Source organism: Mirounga angustirostris, unplaced genomic scaffold, assembly GCF_029215605.1.
Source record: "Mirounga angustirostris isolate CCGP_5_RB_7025 unplaced genomic scaffold, mMirAng1.0.hap1 SCAF_8, whole genome shotgun sequence".
Classification (NCBI taxonomy): domain Eukaryota; kingdom Metazoa; phylum Chordata; class Mammalia; order Carnivora; family Phocidae; genus Mirounga; species Mirounga angustirostris.
This window is the reverse complement of record NW_026991716.1, coordinates 80,061,530-80,081,759: the sequence shown is the minus strand read 5'-3', so window position 1 is coordinate 80,081,759 and position 20,230 is coordinate 80,061,530. Positions and strand designations below refer to the sequence as shown.

Genomic DNA, 20,230 nt, shown 5'->3' with positions numbered 1-20,230 from the left:
CTGTGGATGTGAGAGCTGTAGGAACAGCAACAGCGTCCTATTGCAGCCATGAGGGAAAGGACACAAGTATCATCTTTAAATTCTGCAGCCACTGAACAAAATACTGCAAACTGCCCATCTGCAGAATACATTTTTTTTTTTTCCTACTTGCAGCCAAACAGACTCCAAGTCAGGGGTACACAAACATTTTCTGAAAAGTCCTGGATAGATAATAAGTATTTTACATTTTACAGGCCATATTTTCTCTGTTGCAATTCCTCATCTTTGATATTTTAGCACAAGAACAGCCAGAGACTATGTATAAACAGATAGATGCATCTATGTTCCAATTATTTATTTGTAAAAACAGTTGACTAGCCAGATTTGGCTCATGGCCACTGACCCCCTGCTCTAACTGATAAAAGGTAAAAGTGAAGATGTTTACGTAATTGTATTTATGTTCTAGTTAGTTACTGACATGGTTATTTCTTGGTGGCTGGATACTGTGTAGGAATAAAGTAAAAACTCCGTAGGTGGCAAGAGGAGGAGAGAAGCAGAAGGCAAGCAGAAGTTGATCAGTCTCTATCTCTGGCTAAGAGACCTCAGAATTTTAGGAGGATTTGGGAAGATCTTGATTCTCGTATGGAGCGCCTTGTTCAGTAGTAATTACAAACACATTGTAATCATTTTATTGGTTTTTCTGTTTAATACTAGCTCCTAGTATTAAAACTGGATTGTTTAACTCCTTTTCTGAACCAGTGTACAGTATTTGGGGTCAAATACGTGTTTGTGTGCTAACTTGGCAGCCAAAATGCTATGTATAATATTGTATCTATGAAAAATGAAGTCCAAATTGCAAACATCTAAACCTCAAATTAACTTTTGGAACCAAACATTCATGAATCTGTAACTCTCCCTGCATAGAACTATTCATTATAAGCTAGATTTTCCCAGTGCATAGAAGTGACTCCTTCGGTATAAATTGGCCACTAAACTCCATTAATTTTCTCTTGAAACTAAAATATTATTTAGTAAATTAATGCCACATTGCACCATCGGCATCATACAGGTTTAGGGAATTTAATGAAGTTTTCATTTATGCCTAACTTCCTAGGCAGTAGCTTATACACTGTGAAACAGCGACTTGAAAATACAAGCTGCAATGCTAGTTGAAATGTAGTTAGCAGATTCCATTAAACGAAGTGCTTCAGTTATAATAAATTCCTGAAGTCAACTAATAAATCACAACTGGTATTGAGAACTTATTATCAAGCAATATGAATTTGTTAAATTTATGCACATTGGAGAGAAAATTTGTTCAGAATACCTAGAGAAATTGAGATGATAACATTTTACACTTAACACAATTTAAATGAAGTAGTTTCAGTGAATTTTGAGATACTTCAGGTTTATTCTTTTTCTTCTCCTCTTCCTTTTTTTTTTTTTTAAAGATTTTATTTATTTATTTGAGACAGAATGAGAGAGAGAGAGAGCACATGAGAGGGGGGAGGGTCAGAAGGAGAAGCAGACTCCCCGCCGAGCAGGGAGCCCAATGCGGGACTCGATCCCGGGACTCCAGGATCATGACCTGAGCCGAAGGCAGTCGCTTAACCGACTGAGCCACTCAGGCGCCCCATCTTCTCCTCTTCCTTATCCTGAGCTTCTTCCTTCCTTTCCCTTTCCTTCTTTCTTTCCTTCTTGAATAATTCAACTTATAATAGAATGGGATTAAAATTAAAATCAAAATTAATTGTGAGTAACACCACCAGAGTGATGATATGGGGGAAAAATGTAAATATAAATAAATAAAATGAACAAAACCACAAATGGGGAACAACTTTTGCAAAAAATAAAATGGTTAGATAATATTTTAGAAAGTAGGATGGTTTGGATACATACGAATTTTAAGCCTAGAGAAAAATAGAGTCAAAAACGATTCATACCAGAGTAGAAGATACAGAAGAGAGAGAATAAAAAGAAAAAAGTAAAAAAGTATGAAATCGATAGCAGCCAGAGTATAATGGAATTGATCATTCTCTTCAATCATTATCAAAAACATTGAGATAGAGTAAAAGAATGGCATAATATGGAACTGTCAATCTTATATTTGCTGCCTTAGGTTTTGTATTGTATGACTTTAAATACATGTATATCATTCTATAAGTGGATTCACCCTCAATTATGTATCATATAATGAAGTGGCTTTCAAAATAAGTTTAATATATTTATTAATAGTAATTCACAGAGGCATACTGTATATCTTTACTTTGGTACATTCATACATACATACAAACACTCGCATGTGAAACATTTTTATGAAACGATCATCATATGCAATGAACACTCAATTGTTATTCTCTTTTATTAATTTTTTAAAGATTTTGGTAGCAATACATTGTATTGATTTTACAATAATGAAAAATAGTGGTATCCTGGAAGAGGATTTGGGGGAGGAACTAATGAGCTCTGAATGCAGTGGAGTCACATAGCAAGCACACCGTGGCAGTCAGGAATGCAAGTTTTATTCTAATGGAAAATACGGTGTTTTCTGAAAGTATATAACAAACACACTGCTTTAAGGCAAAACTCATGTCTCCTCTTTCTTTAACATTCTTCTTATTGACAATGTTCCTCTTTGTAAACAACCTACATGTTTAAATACATGCATTACTTCTGAAAAATAATCTGTGTATTTCCAGAATATTGTTATGATATACTGAACAATATTTTAAACATCGTGTAGATATTTAGGGGAGGAATTAATGAGCTTGCTTAGCCACAAATTTACACCTATGTAAATGTGTATAAAATATTAGTATATATTATTACATAACTTAAGAATATTCATGTGATTTCATGATATATGTAATAGTGTATAAATTAAACTTATCTAAATAAGGGGTTATAGTCATGTACATATTGTAAGGCAATATAGAGTAATCAAATACAAAAATCAAATAAAATAATTTAAACAGTCTATTTAAAATCAATTAATAAGATATTCATGTTATAAAGAATGTAGATAGTTATGAATATTATAATTAAAGATATTCACAACATAAGCATTTGGACTAAATTAACGTTTCAAAAATTGTCAACTGGTATTACAATATTGTTGTGATTGAAATACAACACAATTCTCTCTTCATTTATAATAAAACATGTTCTAAGACCAATGAAAATGTACACAACTGAAAATGTTATTTTGATGACATGTAAGGGAGGTTTTGGTCATTAACAAATGTGTGTGTGTATATATATTTATACACCCACACATATCTCTTATTCTATTTAAGGGTTCATTTTAATTATTAAAAAAGGTCTGGTTGTGGGCCGTAGTCACATTGTTGGCCTTATAAATAACGTAGTCTTTAAGATGTTGACAGAAAAATAAGTTAATTTGGATTTGGAGAAGTAAATATTTACATGTTTGAGGCAGATGTAAATAGAAAGAATTTAGACAGGGAAAGAATTTCAGTGTAGATAAAGAAAAAGATGAATAAAAGCTGTGCACTGTAATGTGAGAGCAACATATTTTCCTAAACCAGAATAGACTGATTTTGAATCTTAATTCTGCTACTTACTATGGCATCCTAGGGAATTTGTTTAAACTGTCCAAGCCTCAACTTCCTCAACTACAAAATGGGAAAATAATATGCACTTTGCATAGCTATTGTAAAGTAAATATCACATATAAGTATGACACTAAGTATGTAAATAAAGTGATTATTTGAATGTCTGATAAATTAAATAAATAAATAAATAAATAAATAAATAAATAAATAAATAAATAAATAACAACATAGTCTTTAGCTATCTATGGATTCCTGGAAAATTAGAGATGGAGCCAGATTACCTGATAGAACGTGTGATGGTGGTTTTTAAAAACTATCCTTCAAAATATTTGCTTTCTTACCACCCAAAATAGAGAAGAGGTTTGCTTCACCTGTATTTTGCTCTCAATTCAATATGTATTACAATATTTTTTAAAAAATGCTTATTGTTGGTCTCTTTCCTGGTTTGATAGTTATTTCATTTTTTTAAGGATATATCCCTTCCAAATGACTTAACATTAATGTCTTTCTGTCTAGCTGGTACATATAAAATAGTATAAATTATAGAAATTGGTCATTTCTAAATTTTAGAGATTGAATAAAAATTCTCAAGATAATTTTTAAAAATGTAACTGTTGTCAGCATTTATTATGGAGAGCACTGGAACCCCACCTTGAAATGACAATTTATGTTCCTCCCAAAGCTGCAAAAGAATTGTTCTCAAACTCAGCTGTACATTAGCTTCATCTGAGAAGCCTTTGAAAAATACTGATGCCTGACTCTGACCTTAGAGTATTCTGAAATGAGTCCCAGGCATCCATAAATCCAATACAGACAAAAAAGTATAGGATAATAATACATAATATTTTGTTTTGAGTTCTTAGCATGTGCCAGGAATGGTCTTAAGTATTTAGTATGTATCTGTATACGAAATTTCTAGAACAATTCCATTTTTGAAGTATGCAATCTAATTATAGCTATTTGAAAGCTGAGAAAGCTGAGGCACAGGGGGGTTCAGTTCCTTGCTCAAGGTTGCACAATTTGCAAATAAACAATGGAACCTGTGAACAAATTCAGTAGACTAGTGCACGGGGGCCATGCCCTACACTCCTATACTCTACTGCTTCTCTAAGTTTCCTGCCTCCAAGGAACATCAGAGTAGCAGGGGAGATTTTCAAAAACTACAAAATAACTAAATGTTCCATTGTGTAGTACTGTCAACAGGGAAATAGTATTTTAGGGAAAAAGAGTAATAATTCTGTATTAGCTGAAGCAGAATGATTCAATAAGTTGTGACTTATTGGTGGAGGCCACTAGAGAGAAATCACAGGCTCAGTCTTGAATCTGGCTCTGTTGTTATTTAGTTAATATAAAGTTATCTCTTGCAGATTATAGACTTGACGGCAACATTCTTGATAATTAGTTTAATATGTAGTTATACCAAGTAGTGAATTAGAAATGATTTTTTTTTTTTTTTGAAACAGAGAAAGTTTTGTGTGGCTTGCTCTTAACTGCCTCCCAAGAATTTACTGGCACTTGGTTCACATCTCATCTAGGCTATTATATTTACTTGTGCATTCAAAATGTACATATTCACATTTTAACTCATTTTCTACATTTAAATCTCCTTGAAAGTGACAACTTTGGCCTCATCATCTTTGTGGCCCATTCAATTATTTGTTTATACTATATGAAGTCATGAAAAATTTTATGTTGAATTTATAAATGAATGAAACTCTCATCAGAAATCAATAACAATGTTGTTAGAGTGATCTTACCTTCTGGGCATTTTAGTGTAACAGTGAAGGATACTTAAGACTAATGCTAGAATACTTTTAAAAGACACTGCTACTCAGAATGCTAATATATGATAAGTGGCTTGCCCCAGAAAGAAAATCACCAAGGAGCCTGCAAAGAAAAAGAAATGCTTCTTTCATCAGGAAAGTTTTGCTAAGTAAAAGATGTCAGCTGAGCAATAACAAAAAAGTACTTGCTGCCATAGATGTATATTTGACACAAATTCCTCACCTCCACATAGGCCACTGACTTGCAGCTGCACTTGGAGTAGCCAGTCTGCACTTAGAGTGGTACCGTCTTAAACATTTAAGTGATAATAAATTTATTTATTACTCATTTCCTTTTATGAAGCAATGACTCTAAATGAGTTTTAACAATGGCCACATTTTGCCTATTCAGTCCAAATAACTTCACCCACCTTTTTTCACTGGCAAGCACTATACTGCTCTGAAATATTATATTCTCCTTAGAAGATTCATATTAAATACTGTTTTACCAGCAGTTTCATTGTGTCATAATATACAAGAGAAGAAAATGGGAAAGGCCCATGCTTACTGATAAAGGCCTGGTCAAGTACATCATAGTATAATAAACACAGCTGATGAAAGAGCTATGCAGATCCGCATGTGTTTAATAATGCAATTTTTTAAATGAAGTATAAGAGAAAACATCAAGGGTTTGAACTGTGCTATGAGAATAATGCCATTCGTGTAAAAAATGCATATACTTGTACACACCTAGACTATTTCTGGAAAGATTTCAAAGAAACTGCTAAGAGTGGTTGCTTTAGAGAAGGGTAACTTTGTGACATGAGACCAGACGAGGAGGGAGTCTTACACCTTTTGAATTTTGTAGCATATACATGAATTTGCCCTTTTGAAAAAAAAGTAATTAAAAAAAATCTCTACTCAGTTTGACCTCTTCTGGTATCTGCAGGTTCTAGGACTATTGTATTGAGGAGATCCCTCAGGGTCTCTTCATCATTATGGCACATCGGGAATTCTTAACAAATGTTAAATGAATGAATCAGCTTTCCTCCTTCTAGTGTCTGCTCTCGCCTGGAATTATCATGCTGTAGTTGAAAACAGATGGGAAGTAGAACTTAAAAACATGGGATTCAATCTAAAATCTGCCCCCTGAGCAGATGCCACTTAATTTCTGTAACCCTGAGCTTCTTCACCAATAAAATGGAACAGTACCTACTTCAAAGGGCTGTAGTACAGAAGCAAAAAGATCATATACATATATATTATTATATAAAGAAGATTATATATATGAATATTGCCAACTGTAAGGATTTATAGAAATGCCACAGTGCCCCGCATGTAATAAATGCCAAACACATATATGTTAAATAGAACGTGGTCCCCAATTTGCAATGGGTTCGACTTACAATTTTTTAACTTTACAAGGGCGCAACTGTGATACATATTTACTAGAAACAGTACTTCGAATTCTGAATTTTGATCTGTTCCTGGGCTAGTGATATGTGGTATGATCCTCTCTTGTGATACTGCTCAGCAGCCCTGAGCTGCAGCTCCCATTCAGCCACACAATCCAAGGGTGAACAGCTGATACGCTTACAACCATTGTGTTTTTCACTTTCAGTACAGTATTAAATAAATTAGATGAGATACTCAGTACCTTATTATAGAATAGGCTTTGTGTTAGATGATTTTGCTCAAGTGTAGTCTAATCTAAGTGTTCTGAGCATGTTTAAGGTGGCCTAGGCTAAGCTATGATGTTTGGTAGGTTAGATGAATTTAATGCATTTTCAACTTAGAATATTTTCAATTTAGATGGGTTTATCTGGTCATAACCCCATCATAAGTTGAGGGAAGATCTGTAGTAAAAAATAGCATAACCTATTGATTAAAAAGATAGATGAAATGTATGACTTAATATCAAGGGTCCCTTAACCTCTCTGAATTGTTGTATTAGGTGATCATTTAGTTACTCCTTTGTAGGTATGACTGGCTTGAATAGTATAGCTAGTTTTGGGAAGCTGCCTATTTTATACCTCCTGGTTATATAATATTTCATTTTATTTACATTGAGAATTACAATTACATTGTAATTATATGAAAATTACAAATTAATGGCTCATCAGTTAACATTTTGGAAGTTAGCAGGAGTTCCAATATATGTTTAGGACCAATAGCCACAGTAGCTTTCTCCACAACCCTTACCTCCTTGCCCTTATGGCATTTTACATAGAGATTCTGCCAGGAAGTGCTAACTCCTATGGTAATTAATTAAACATGCAAACAATTGGTTCTTAATCATCAGATGATAACAAAGAAGAAAATTTTATTCTCAGCAAAATGTTTTGTCAGATCATTTTTACAAAGATGTTGTGACTATTGCTTTAAAGAAAAAAGCCATTCTTAGTTATTCAAAGAGTGGAGAAGTGACTTTTGTTGTTCCGGTCATGTATTTTATCACTCTACTGGAAATGTATTGACATGATTTACATATATACTTGACTTGGATTACAATCCAGGGTGCTTTCTTTTCCTGCGCTGTTAGGTTCAACATCATATTCACTTTTTCAGAGAACTTTCAGATCTTATTTTTAGCTCTTACTGAAGTTGTCTTTTTAATAATTGTTTTTAAATTTATTTAGAAATCTCTTCTGTGATATATTTTATTATATTGTATATCTTACATTTTGAGTAAAACATCATCATCCTAATGGGTGTGTTAAATAGGTAGCAATGCAAAGTATGTAGTTTAATTTTGAAAAAGATCAATTCTTTTTCCACTGATTTTTTTCAACTACTTACAGAATGAGACTTGTCTGTTTTAGGCACAGATCATGCTTCTATCCAACCAAAAATAATTTGACAGATATCTGTTGCAAATGAATTGTTCATAATTGCTGCAGACTCAATTGCCCTTAGTCCCTGCACTTTTTCTTTCATATAAAATTTTGTATTTATTGCTCATAATGTTATTAGTAACCCTGTTTTTTTCATACCTAGCAAGTTAAAGTTAGTGAAATCACGTGTTAGAACTTTTTTAAAAGATTTATTTATTTATTAGAGATAGAGCACAAGCATGAGTGAGGGGAGGGGCAGAGGGAGAACATCCTAAAGTGGACACCCCACTGAGCGTGGAGCCCCACAGGGGCACTCAATTTCAGGACCCTGAGATCATGATCTGAGCCAAAACCAAGAGTCGGATGCTTAACCGACTGAGCCACCCAGGTGCCTCACATGTTAGAATTTTTATGTATTCTAACATACCCTAAAAATGAAATTGATAAGTTACATGATACCCAACTGGATCATGTCTACTTATGGCCTAGTGTTTGTTCTTGAAGTAAATTTCTATATATTTTTATACATTTGTCCTGTAGTGTAAAAATGAAACATCTGTGGGGAAGAGTAAGAAAGCTAAAAGTTGCATTATAAAATGCTAAGCTCCTAAGAATACACATATTTGTTATTTCACGGATTGTTAAAAATGCATTCCAGGGATGCCTGGGTGGCTCAGTTGGTTAAGTGTCTGCCTTCGGCTCAGGTCATGATCCCAGGGTCCTGGGATCAAGCCCCACATCGAGCTCCCTGCTCAGCAGGAAGCCTGCTTCTCCCTCTCCCTCTGCCTGCAACTCTGCCTGCTTGTTCTCTCCCTCTGTCTCTCTCTCCCTCTCACATAAATAAATAAAATCTTTAAAAAAAATGAATTCTGTACTGGATAGCAAATAAAGCATTAAGTAAAGACTATTATTCTATTATTGTCAGATTTGCATTTAACTATGTTCTAAAAATTTCATTTTTACTTTTTGTATTTACTTAATGGAAATCTAACAACTGTCAATAGATTTAACAATTTGAAATGCATGATGAAAGGTCATTTCATGCTTGTTGACTCATCTTACCTCATTGTATTGTTTAGAAATACAAATACTATTTTTTCACTCACCATTCTTTATTGAAATTCAGTGAGAACACTTAACTGTAGCAAAAATAATGACTAGTATAAATAAATTACTTTTTAAATCCAAAATCAAATTCATGAGCTTCATTGAAGTTCTATTACAAACACACACGCACATCTTTCTTCCAAATGTGTATTGGAGATTTTTTTCCTATAAGATATTGCATTCTGAGTCCTAATTAAGATCAAAATTCCTTGACTCCATGCTATTTCAACGTAAAGTCTGACGGATCACACTATTAAACTATCCTATTTTATCTATTTTTTTCATAGACTTCATTAAAATGCCAGTAAGTCTATTTTTGTTTTTTGTTTTTTGTTTTTTTACTATGTGTATTAACTTTCTCTTGCTACCATAAAAAAAACTACCACAAAAACCTTAAAGCAACACCCATTTATTATCTTCGAGTTCTATGGGTCAGAAGTCTGAGTGCAGTGGGGCTGGCCTCTTATCTCGAGGCTCTGGGGAAGCATGTCCAAGTCCATTCATGTTGTCAGAATTTGGGGCTTTTGTACTTGCAGAACTGTGGCCTCCACTTCCCTTCCTCTGTCAACCAGGGCCAGTCTCTGATCCTAAAATCTACGATCCTAAAAGCCCTATATCTTCTCATGTATCCCATGTGGCCCCTCCAGCAATGGCAGGTTGATTTCCTCTCATGTTTCAGATCTCCCTGGCTCCTTCTATAGCATTTCTCTGACCCTGGCTGGAGAAATTTCTCTGCTCCTAAGGGCTGACATGATTAGATTGGGCCCACTGGCAAAGATCCAGGATAATATCTTTATTGTAAAGTCTATAACCTTAATTATATCTGCAGTGTCCCTTTTGCCATGTAATGTTGCATATTCACATGTTCCAGAAATTAGACTATGGACATCTTTAGAGGGCCATTCACCTAATAATGCAGTGTTTTTAAATTGTCTTTTCCCTCCACTTCATGCTGGGAAATTTTTCCATACCTGTAGGTAAATTTAATATTTTAGTGGGAAAAAAATGGAGATTTATGAATATTTTCCATCTTGTAATTTAAATATATCTGCTATACTTGGATTTTAATTAGAAATTGATGAAGGGGCGCCTGGGTGGCTCAGTCGTTAAGCGTCTGCCTTCGGCTCAGGTCATGATCCCAGAGTCCTGGGATCCAGTCCCACAGCGGGCTCCCTGCTCAGCGGGAAGCCTGCTTCTTCCTCTCCCACTCCCCTGCTTGTGTTCCCTCTCTCGCTTCGTCTCTCTCTGTCAAATAAATAAAATCTTAAAAAAAAAAAAAGAAATTGATTAAGATCAAAAATCTTACACCAGTGCTTGAAGCTCAAAATCTGTAAATTGTTGATTGGTTCAAGTCTGTACATAAACCCACCATTCTTACTGATTATTTTTAAATCCAAAGCCTTTTACTAATAATCGCAGCCTACAGATTTTACCTTTTGGTCTGTTATTAGATTTCTGATTTCCTTTTGCATCAATTTCATCAACTTTGTTCTTATGCTGTTAAGATTTTCCACTTGAACCACAGACCATTTTCTGAATTTTCTAAGATTGTCTTTCACTGTCAATTGCAGAGACTCTGTATATGTCCCCGATAAGTCGTGAGAATCGTCCATGTGTTTCTTCTGTTGAAATTAATTCTTGTATTTGAATATCGCTAGAAACTTAGGTGAGAAATGAATCTGTTAATCATTTGTTAGGAACCTATTAAAGGGGCACCGGTGTGGCTCAGTTGTTAAGCATCTGCCTTCGGCTCAGGTCATGATTCCAGGGTCTTGGGATCGAGCCCCGAGTCGGGCTCCCTGCTCAGTGGGAAGCCTGCTTCTCCCTCTCCTACTCCCCTTGCTTATGTTTCCTCTCTCACTGTGTCTCTGTCAAATAAAATCTTTAAAAAAAAAAAAAAAAAAAAAACCTTTAAAATTTTATATTTAAAAGCTCCTCTCTATGTGGTATTTGTTTTCCTGCATTTTCCAATTTAGGAAATTTATTATTGTTGGTTACTATTTATTAGCTTCACATCAATTCCCATTACAGTAGATTTTGTATGACTTTTCTAATTACAAAAATTATAATTTAAATATCACAACACCTAATTGGGTTTTAAGTATGTATATAATTTACTTGTAGACATTTCTTTTCAAAATTAACTTCAGATTGTAGTTAATTGGGTATTTTGGTGTAACAGTGAGTGTATTGGTGAAATTGTTACAATATGATTAATTTAAATCAACTATATTAAGCATAGAAATCATTATGTCTTAAGATTAAAGAACCTTATGCCACTTCAATTTTACTTTTACATAGAAGTTTATCTGAAAATAATGACTCTGTTAGAATCCACTTGCTTAGAGATGTTTTTGTTTATAAGGTATAGATCCTTATGCCAAAGATATTGAAACTCAAGGGAAAATATTATCAATTCTCCTGTACCAAAATGTTGCATTTGAAGGACATAAGACAAAGATATTTCCTATCTTGCATTTTGCCTATTCTCAAAGGCGATGTGTTAGTACTTCTAGCTCTGACCCTCTTAAATGTGTGACTCTATATTGTATCAGCAGGGGACGCATTTTTAAAAAGGATATATCCAGAAAATCAGGAGTATAGTCATTTATAGATGTGGCTCCTTGTACAAAAGAGGGAAAAGTCACTATTAGTGGTGTGATATGGGTTTTAAAATACCATATATTACAAATGTATTTTTTGACATCTTTTTCCCCCAACCCCCAAATTACCATAATTTTATTGGTAAAAGTTCTTTTCCAGGATGAAATAATGAATATAATTTTAGTGTGTAACTTGCAGAAATCAAATCTCGTTCTATACTTAGATTTTGCTGCGACGTGTCAGGAACTAAATGAGGTACATCTATACCCCACGTCTCCTCCATACCCTGGAGAATTCAGTGTCTCTTCACCTTACTTTTTAGGATAAAGACTAAGCAAAGTGTCGTATAGTTTGCTTTACACTGAAAATCACATTAAGCTAGGTGTGTTGTTTGAAAGAGACCTAGCTGGCACCTCCTAGCTCTCTACCTGTTTCCAGCAAATGTATTTCCAAATGGCACACATATCATAAACCCTGATCAGAGACCAGCAGCCTCACTGAGTAATTCAGTGTATTAGCTACTGCAGTATTCTTATCTGTGCTGCATTCTATTTTTTTACTAAAGTTTAAATACAGATTTTTCTGAATGATTTTAAGCAAATTAGACTACTGGAAATTATTTGCTAAATAGAAGCTCACCTCAAAATTCGTTGGGGTTTCTGTTTCCCCAGGCTATGGCTTGAGGACACAGCCTCTTGAACATCTCAGGCGACTGAAATATGCTAAGCATGTTCTGGATGGAGAGACAAATCACTTTAGAAACAAATGCTTCTCCGCTGCATAGATTCAGGTTTTAAAAGTCATGGCAAAAATAGGATTTCTTATTAGAAATTTGTTTCATTGGAAACATATCAGAAACGCATTTAGTCTGTAAACACAGTCTGCTGAGTACTTCAGCTGCAATCCCCCTAAAGGGAAAGTTGTTCCACTTAATCTGCCCTAGTTACGCTTCTGTTAGTAATCTGAGAGGAAATGGGAATCATGCATCTTCCATGTCCTTCCCTCAAAATCGCCACGCCAGAAAGAAGTGAAAAATGTTTTTCCTAGACATTGATATGAGCAAATATTAAGAAGTAGAAGTAACAAAATAAAGTCAAAGGGATAAACATCAGAAGCTTGCTTAAACAGCTTTGGCCCCATATAATTGCTTTTCTGTCAGCAGGATTATTAACAATTTTGGACATCTGAAAATTAAATTAACAGCCTGAAAATATTTTACAGAATGAGATAGAGCATGATACATGAAACATAATGACCCCACTGAAATTCAGCCAAGCCAGTGCAGCTACTCATTTAGACAGAGAAGACAACTAGTTAATCATCACCGAGCAAATTAGACAGAGCAAATTAGTTTGCTACATTCCACAGTCTTAGCTACCAAAAAGAATATATGCCACTAATGAGAATGAAAGGACTCTAAGCATATTATTATCTATATAGAAAGAGCAAAATTATAGCTTGAATTGCTTCTATCAAAGCTTGAAACCTAGGTTACATAGACAGAAATTACATGTGCAAGAGTCTGTATGTGTGTGTGGGGGGGTGTGTTCACACACATTTAAATAGCGGCAGCTTTAGCGTTCTCTTGCATCTTGACCTAATGAAGTGTAAAAAATTTATCCCAAGGTTAATTGGAATTCTTTGGTAATACACACACACACACACGCACAAACACACACACACACAGTTAAAACCTAAAAACATTTTTAAAAAGTGTGATCCCTTTAATTGAAGACTAAAGTAGCCATTTCTATAATTTTTTCTTACACAGTATTAAACTATTTTTTCTTTTAAAAAGTGTATTGCCACTGCATGTGAAGTAAATATTTGGACTTAGTTTATCACTGGAGATTAATCTGAAATCATATTTTGTAGCCTTAATTAGCATTCATTTGCTTAATTGTCATTCTCAGCCCCATCATTTCCATTTTTCACTAACTTGAACAATGCTATCTTCTGCTGTTTGCACTTTAATTTAAATTTCTATTAAGGTTTATGAACAGTAATAAGGTCCTGTTTGAATATTCATTAGCTTCTGAATTGTGAGCTATGAAAAGGTGCTTTCTTTTACCTTAATGAAACTGGCACAGCATGGGACTGATCAGTTGTGACATTTGATTTGAGGCATCCAGTGAATTTTCTCATTGTTTATTGACATGTCTTGTCCAAACAGCTCCCTCGCAAGTGAGCGGAGTGATGAAGGAGAGGGTGCTGCAGCGAAGTGTCGAGCTTTCCTGGCAGGAGCCAGAGCATCCCAATGGAGTCATCACCGAATATGAAATCAAGTATTACGAGAAAGTAAGTGCTAAGAACAGCTGAAATGTGCAGCCGATGTATCTCATGTCATCCTACTGCACTGCAGACTAAACTTGGTCATTATGCCAACTGTTTGGAGCTGTTTTGAAATTCAGAGTTAGTTTTAGCCATTTTTAATAACCGTCCTCTTGCATCTCAGGCTCATCATTATAATTATGATTTCTGGGTATTAAGTTTCTGGGTTACACAAAGGAGAATATCCCATTAGTAGTATATTTGTTCAATTTTTGATATAATAATTAGATGTAGAATGTGTTAGTACCATAGGACCACGCAGCCCAACGCATTTTCTGAAAAATGGTTCTTTTAGGATCTCAGCTTGGGCCCTTAATGATGTCTTTTATTTATGTGGTTTCATTGATAATGATGGTGGCCTCAAATAATTTAGTAATTTGAACAAATAAAAATATTTTCCGTAATAAATAATGTAGTTTCTCCAAATTTCAGAATCAAATGATGATATCCCGCTCCTTTAAATTCCTCCTGAAATTTATTCTATCTATTTCATACTAATCATATCTACCACTTCTTCACATTCCTTTCTCCATGAAAAATAGGATGGCTAAAACCCAAATGCTGCCCTTTAGTTCCTTCATAATGGCTGAATTTTAGTAAATAGTGATATAATTGAATGTATGAGTGCCTTTATTGCTGACCCATCTGGAGGAGGGTGGGGACCCTGTTTACAAATTATTATATAGGCTCCACTTCACAGAAAGACCTGGTTCAAGGTATGAAACACAGAAACCATTACTATTACTAATATTAATATTAGTAATTAATATTAATGTTATTAATACAAGGGTTACTTATTGACTTCAGTAAGTTAGCTAAAGTGCTGTAATATATATACATAGCCATTTTAACCATTTAGACAGAATTTCAAAATAGGAGCCAAGCTTTGGAAAATCTTGGAGGCTGAATTGACTTGATTGATTAATTTAAATGCATATAGTGCATTGGCAATAGATACATTTTTTCCCTTTGAAGAAAAAACAGTTTAAGATTAGTTTCAATGTTCAGATTAAGTTTACAATATTTTTGCTTGTTATTTTCATTATGAATTCATGACTTCCAATGCCAAAGTTACATTTTAAATACCTTATTTTTGTACCAGGAAATACATTCCTTGCCCCATCAAATGTGTTTCTGAGGGAATCCTTATTTTTACTGTTGGTTTTGTTATGTCTGTTTTCCAGTGAGCTCTTAAGAGTTTATAGTCAGTCCCTTCTGGAATTTCATCAGATTTCAAAAGCAATGAAATACATTTTAAAAATATGGTACGGGGTAAATGAGAGTAAAGTTTCTGACAGTGCAAGGAAATATTTTGCACATCCATAGTCTGGATTAAATTTGTTCAAATAGTTTCTTTTCTATTTTGCATGACAAAAACAGAATGTATCCGCATTTGCTGAACTTACAAATTAGGCAATTATTAGAACAGAATAATATATTGCATTGTAACATATGTAAGCATGTGATCTCTAGATATTATGTCATCTAATATCAGTTATGCCTTGTTCTTTTATTTGAGATAAGTATATATTTATAATATCAACAATCATTTTTATAAATGATTATAATTAAGACAATCACAAATCAGCTTCGCTAAATACAGTTTAAGTATAGATTTATTTAAACTTTTGCAAATACCGGTGTGAAGGCAAATCAAACAACCAGACTGACATTTTCAGATTTTAATGAATAGTTTTATTGTCATAGTTGAGCACCGCTATTTATTATAGAACAAATAAGAAACTGTCTAAAATTGTGTATTTTGATGGGTAGTTTTTATAGCTTTTTTAATAAAAAGCCCATTAGAGTCATATCAATTAAGCTTTAAATTTTTATTCATTTGGATATTGTTTTGATGGAGGTTTTTCTATTCTTGAATTTTTATAATTATTTCATACTTAGTCATATCATATATAATATGATAAACACATTTTTAAACTCTGCAAGCCTCAGTTTTCATGAAAAATGAGGAAAATTGAACTAAGAGATGTTTAAAATATTGCCAAACCATAAGTTATACAGTACTTTAACTTTTATATTGATAGTTTTAATTTAAAATATTCTATTAAATACTGTTTTGTAAAAGTGGTTTTATCCTCTGAGAAATGTAGTTTTTAATGAAAGCAATTGATATGTTAGTATGGTAGTGGTATTAGCTAAATTTCTTGATTTAATACCTTTCTTCATTTTTCGCATATAGCCTTTTGCTTGCTGAATAACATTCAGGAAAAGTATTAAAAGACTACACTATGAAGAGAAGACTTCTACTAAGCCATAGATTTTACAAGCGTACCCGGGTTTTGGTCAATAGGACATTTGATTATATTTATGGCTAAATAGTTCTTGCCACTGTGCCCCTACCAACAAAGCAAAAGCTCAAAACATATAAATGGTTTAACAAAATTATTTCTCTTTGAAATTTATAGAACAAAGGCATGTGTTCGCATTTCCACTTTATATTATCTTAGAAACAACTCAATGTTACAATATTCCACGGGGTACAATGTAGACCTTTATAAAAACAATGCAGCAAATTGAAATAAATTGCAAGAATTGGCTGTCAGATTGCCTGGTTGCAATTACAATTAAATATCCCCTGAATATATTGTTTCTAGGATCAAAGGGAACGGACCTATTCAACAGTAAAAACCAAGTCCACTTCAGCTTCCATTAATAACCTGAAGCCAGGAACAGTGTATGTTTTCCAGATTCGGGCTTTTACTGCTGCTGGTTATGGAAATTACAGCCCCAGACTTGATGTTGCTACCCTAGAGGAAGCTACAGGTAAAATGTTTGAAGGTAATTACCGCCTCTGGTTTGGATTCTTATTCTCTATAACTGTCATATTATTTCCAATATTGAGGAAGATAATTTGGTTCAAGATTATTTTTATATTTAAAGGTGAATATATATGCATAATTATGTACTTTGTAAAGGTTATACAGAATAACAATTTAAAATTCGCTGTTTTGTTTCTCGGTGTTAGAATCTCATCATTTATATCAGTCTCTTTAATTCACACTGGGTTTTTGTTTTTTGTTTTTTGGTGTTTTTTTTTTGGAGAAGATGAAGCCAGAAATAGAAACAGGATTTGTTCAATTGTGTATTGACACAAGCTGTTTTTGTAGAACCCAAAGCCATATTACTCTGGTTGTGTCCATCAAAGGTACTCCTTCACAGAAACCCCAAAATGAAGCCAGGATATATACACAGGGTGGGCCAGGGAAAGATGATCTATAAAAATCTGTGTTAATTTAAGCTACTTGATTTTTTATCAATGATTTCAAAAATTGCAGTTCATAAAGAAGATCTTAAAAGTTGTATTTATTTTTATCATCCCTTTTCATCTTTTATAAAATATTTCAAGCATCCTAGAGAATATATTCAAAGTATATGTGAAATATTAAGAATAATAATTAAATGATTATCTCTGTATCAACCATTCAGCCTAAAAATTGAACATCACCAGTATCTTGAATCCCCTTTATCATTTTGTTTGTTTTGTAATTCCACAGAACATAACAACAGCGCATGTCTCTATAGTGAACCACAAATAAGCAGATGTATGTGTGTCCCAGCTTGAGTGCTATGCTGGTTGTTCTTCCATTAGCTGAGGAATCAGGGTGCGTTTCTGTATTTTGGAGTTCTTGATTTCTCCTGATGTTACTGCCCAGGCACAGGGTTCACCCAGCTGTTATCTTGTCCTCTTACCAGTGTAGTCTTCCCACATAATTCTAAACAAAGATGGATTAAAATATATTATGTGATTTTTCTTTCCTCAATTTTTAATAAAAAGTTTTTAAGTAAACTAAATCAGTACAATTTTTATTGGTTATTTTGACTTCAGAAAAATATTTTTATAGCTCTTTTAAAATGAGCAAATATTCTTTGATCCGCAAATGCTCGTTAAGTTTGCTAACCGTATTCTTCTTTCAAAATATTTTGCTGTGTTTTTAAATTAAGCAGTAACTCTCAGAACCTCAAATAATAAAACATACATTGAAATAAATTTGAAATATAAGTCATTTATATAGAATTATAGACACAGAGACATCAATTGAAAAGATTTCACATGATTTTGTGTGATAAACTTAACACCATTATTCTTTATTATCTTTTTAAAATGGAGTATCTAAGATTAAAAGTGAGAACATCTAAGACCAATGGCCACAAAAAATTAAAGCGTTTTACATTAAGTTTTCAACATTTGAACATTTGAGTGGTCTTGAATCAGATGTGTCCTGGTAGTTTTCGATTTAGACTGATCTCATGACATTACTTTGTGATTTCTCATATAATAAAACACCTTAAATGATGTTTTATTATATTCTAATGAGTAGCTTAAACTTGTTTTACACATTAATTAGTTATCTCACATTTACCTAATTATTTTTATCAGTTAAACCTCTAAGTTTGAAAACTTTCAAAATGAATTTGTGCATTGTGCTGACTTCGTAAATTGAGAATATTGGGCCAAACTATTTTTTATTGATTCCTGAGATTCATAGATGTCATTTTCATTATTTAAAAAATTAAGCAACTAAGATTCAAAGAGAGTAAGATGCAGTAGTAAGCCCGAATGATCACATGAAGTGAATGTTAAAACTAGATTTTTGCATTAGAAAGAACTAGGGATTTTTATCATCACACTATTATTTTCCACTGGATTGTAAAGTTGATGAAGGAACGATCCATATGTCTTCCTTGCTATTGTCTCGCCAGTTCCTACTATCAGTACTTGACACATAGAAGGCACTCAGTAAATAAGCAGGGAATGAAGACCTCACAGTCATCAACATGGAACAGATTGCCACTATCAGTCAGTGCTAGGAGACATATTCCCGGTTTCACATCTCAGTTCTTCCACATCCAGTTGTGAGACTTTGCATGAGCTCATGTACCCTAATTGCTAGCATAGTCATATCTAACTCAATGGTATTCTTAGTATTACCTATGTTAATGTACACAGAGTACACACGGAAAGTCTCAAGTCAGCTTATATTATTTAGCACAGCCATTCTCAAGCTTTTGTTCTATTAAAAAAATACTGAGGATCTCCAAAGAGATTTTGATTATTTGGATTATATCTATCAATATTCACCATTAGAAATTAAAACTGAGAAAACTTTAAAACACACAAACACACATTTCATTAGCCATCAGAGTAATGATGTTTTCACATTTCATGTAACTTCTGGAAAAACTCAACTGTGCACCTGTGAGCATATGAGAGTGAGAAAAGGCAAATAACATCATATCATAGAAAATACTTTTGACCCTGCAGATCCCCTGGAAAGCTCTTGAGGGACCCTCAGGTTTCCAGACCACCCTTTGAGAACTGCTGACTTAGCACAAGGTACTGCGCTAAGAATTAGGGTTGTGGAGAGGCACACAACACAATTATGCTCTGTTTAAAGTACAGTGAAGGAGAGAGACTTGTATACAAATTCTGCCATACAATTAAGCATTGGAGTGCATGACCCAATCCTATCAGAGTGTCAGGAAACAGTGATTCACTGTGCTTGGAAGGAGGGAAAAAATGAACATGCCACCTGAGGTCCTTTGAGCAGTGTTTGAAGAGGGAAATTAAACAGATTATTCCATTGCACATATATCCTAAAATCCCCATCTCTTCAGAGTCAATACTACTGTTTTTACAATTTTAAAACCATGATGTGATGATTATGGCACTTACAAATTACTTTTAAAATTTATTACCCATGAAAGAGATGAAAATATTAACCATAAAGGTTGACTGTGGAAATATTAAAGTGTGACCCTGACTATATATAAAAATGTATAAATATTCACAAATTCTAATCATCATTCACCTGAGTTCAGTTTTCTCATTGGAGTTCTGTTTCCTCACTGGAGTTCTGTTTCTGATGCTAAGGCAGAACTGAGCCTAAGACAAGCAAAGAATTAGACCCATGGGGCACATTGATTGAATGGAAACAATTTCTACACATACACGTATAATATTTTCCTCCCTTAAGAACAGAACTACTCTGTTCTTTTTTCTCTCTCTTGATATCTA

General features: G+C 33.7%; 1 protein-coding gene across 1 annotated transcript in view; it reads left to right on the top strand.

The window, feature by feature from the left end:
- Positions 1-20,230, top strand: part of EPHA7 (EPH receptor A7) — a 165,644-nt gene that overhangs the window by 120,800 nt on the left and 24,614 nt on the right. Inside the window, exons 6-7 of the mRNA XM_045867237.3 lie at positions 14,036-14,160; positions 16,809-16,992. Of these exons, the coding sequence (XP_045723193.2) occupies positions 14,036-14,160; positions 16,809-16,992 (309 nt within the window). The remainder of the gene's footprint in view (positions 1-14,035; positions 14,161-16,808; positions 16,993-20,230) is intronic.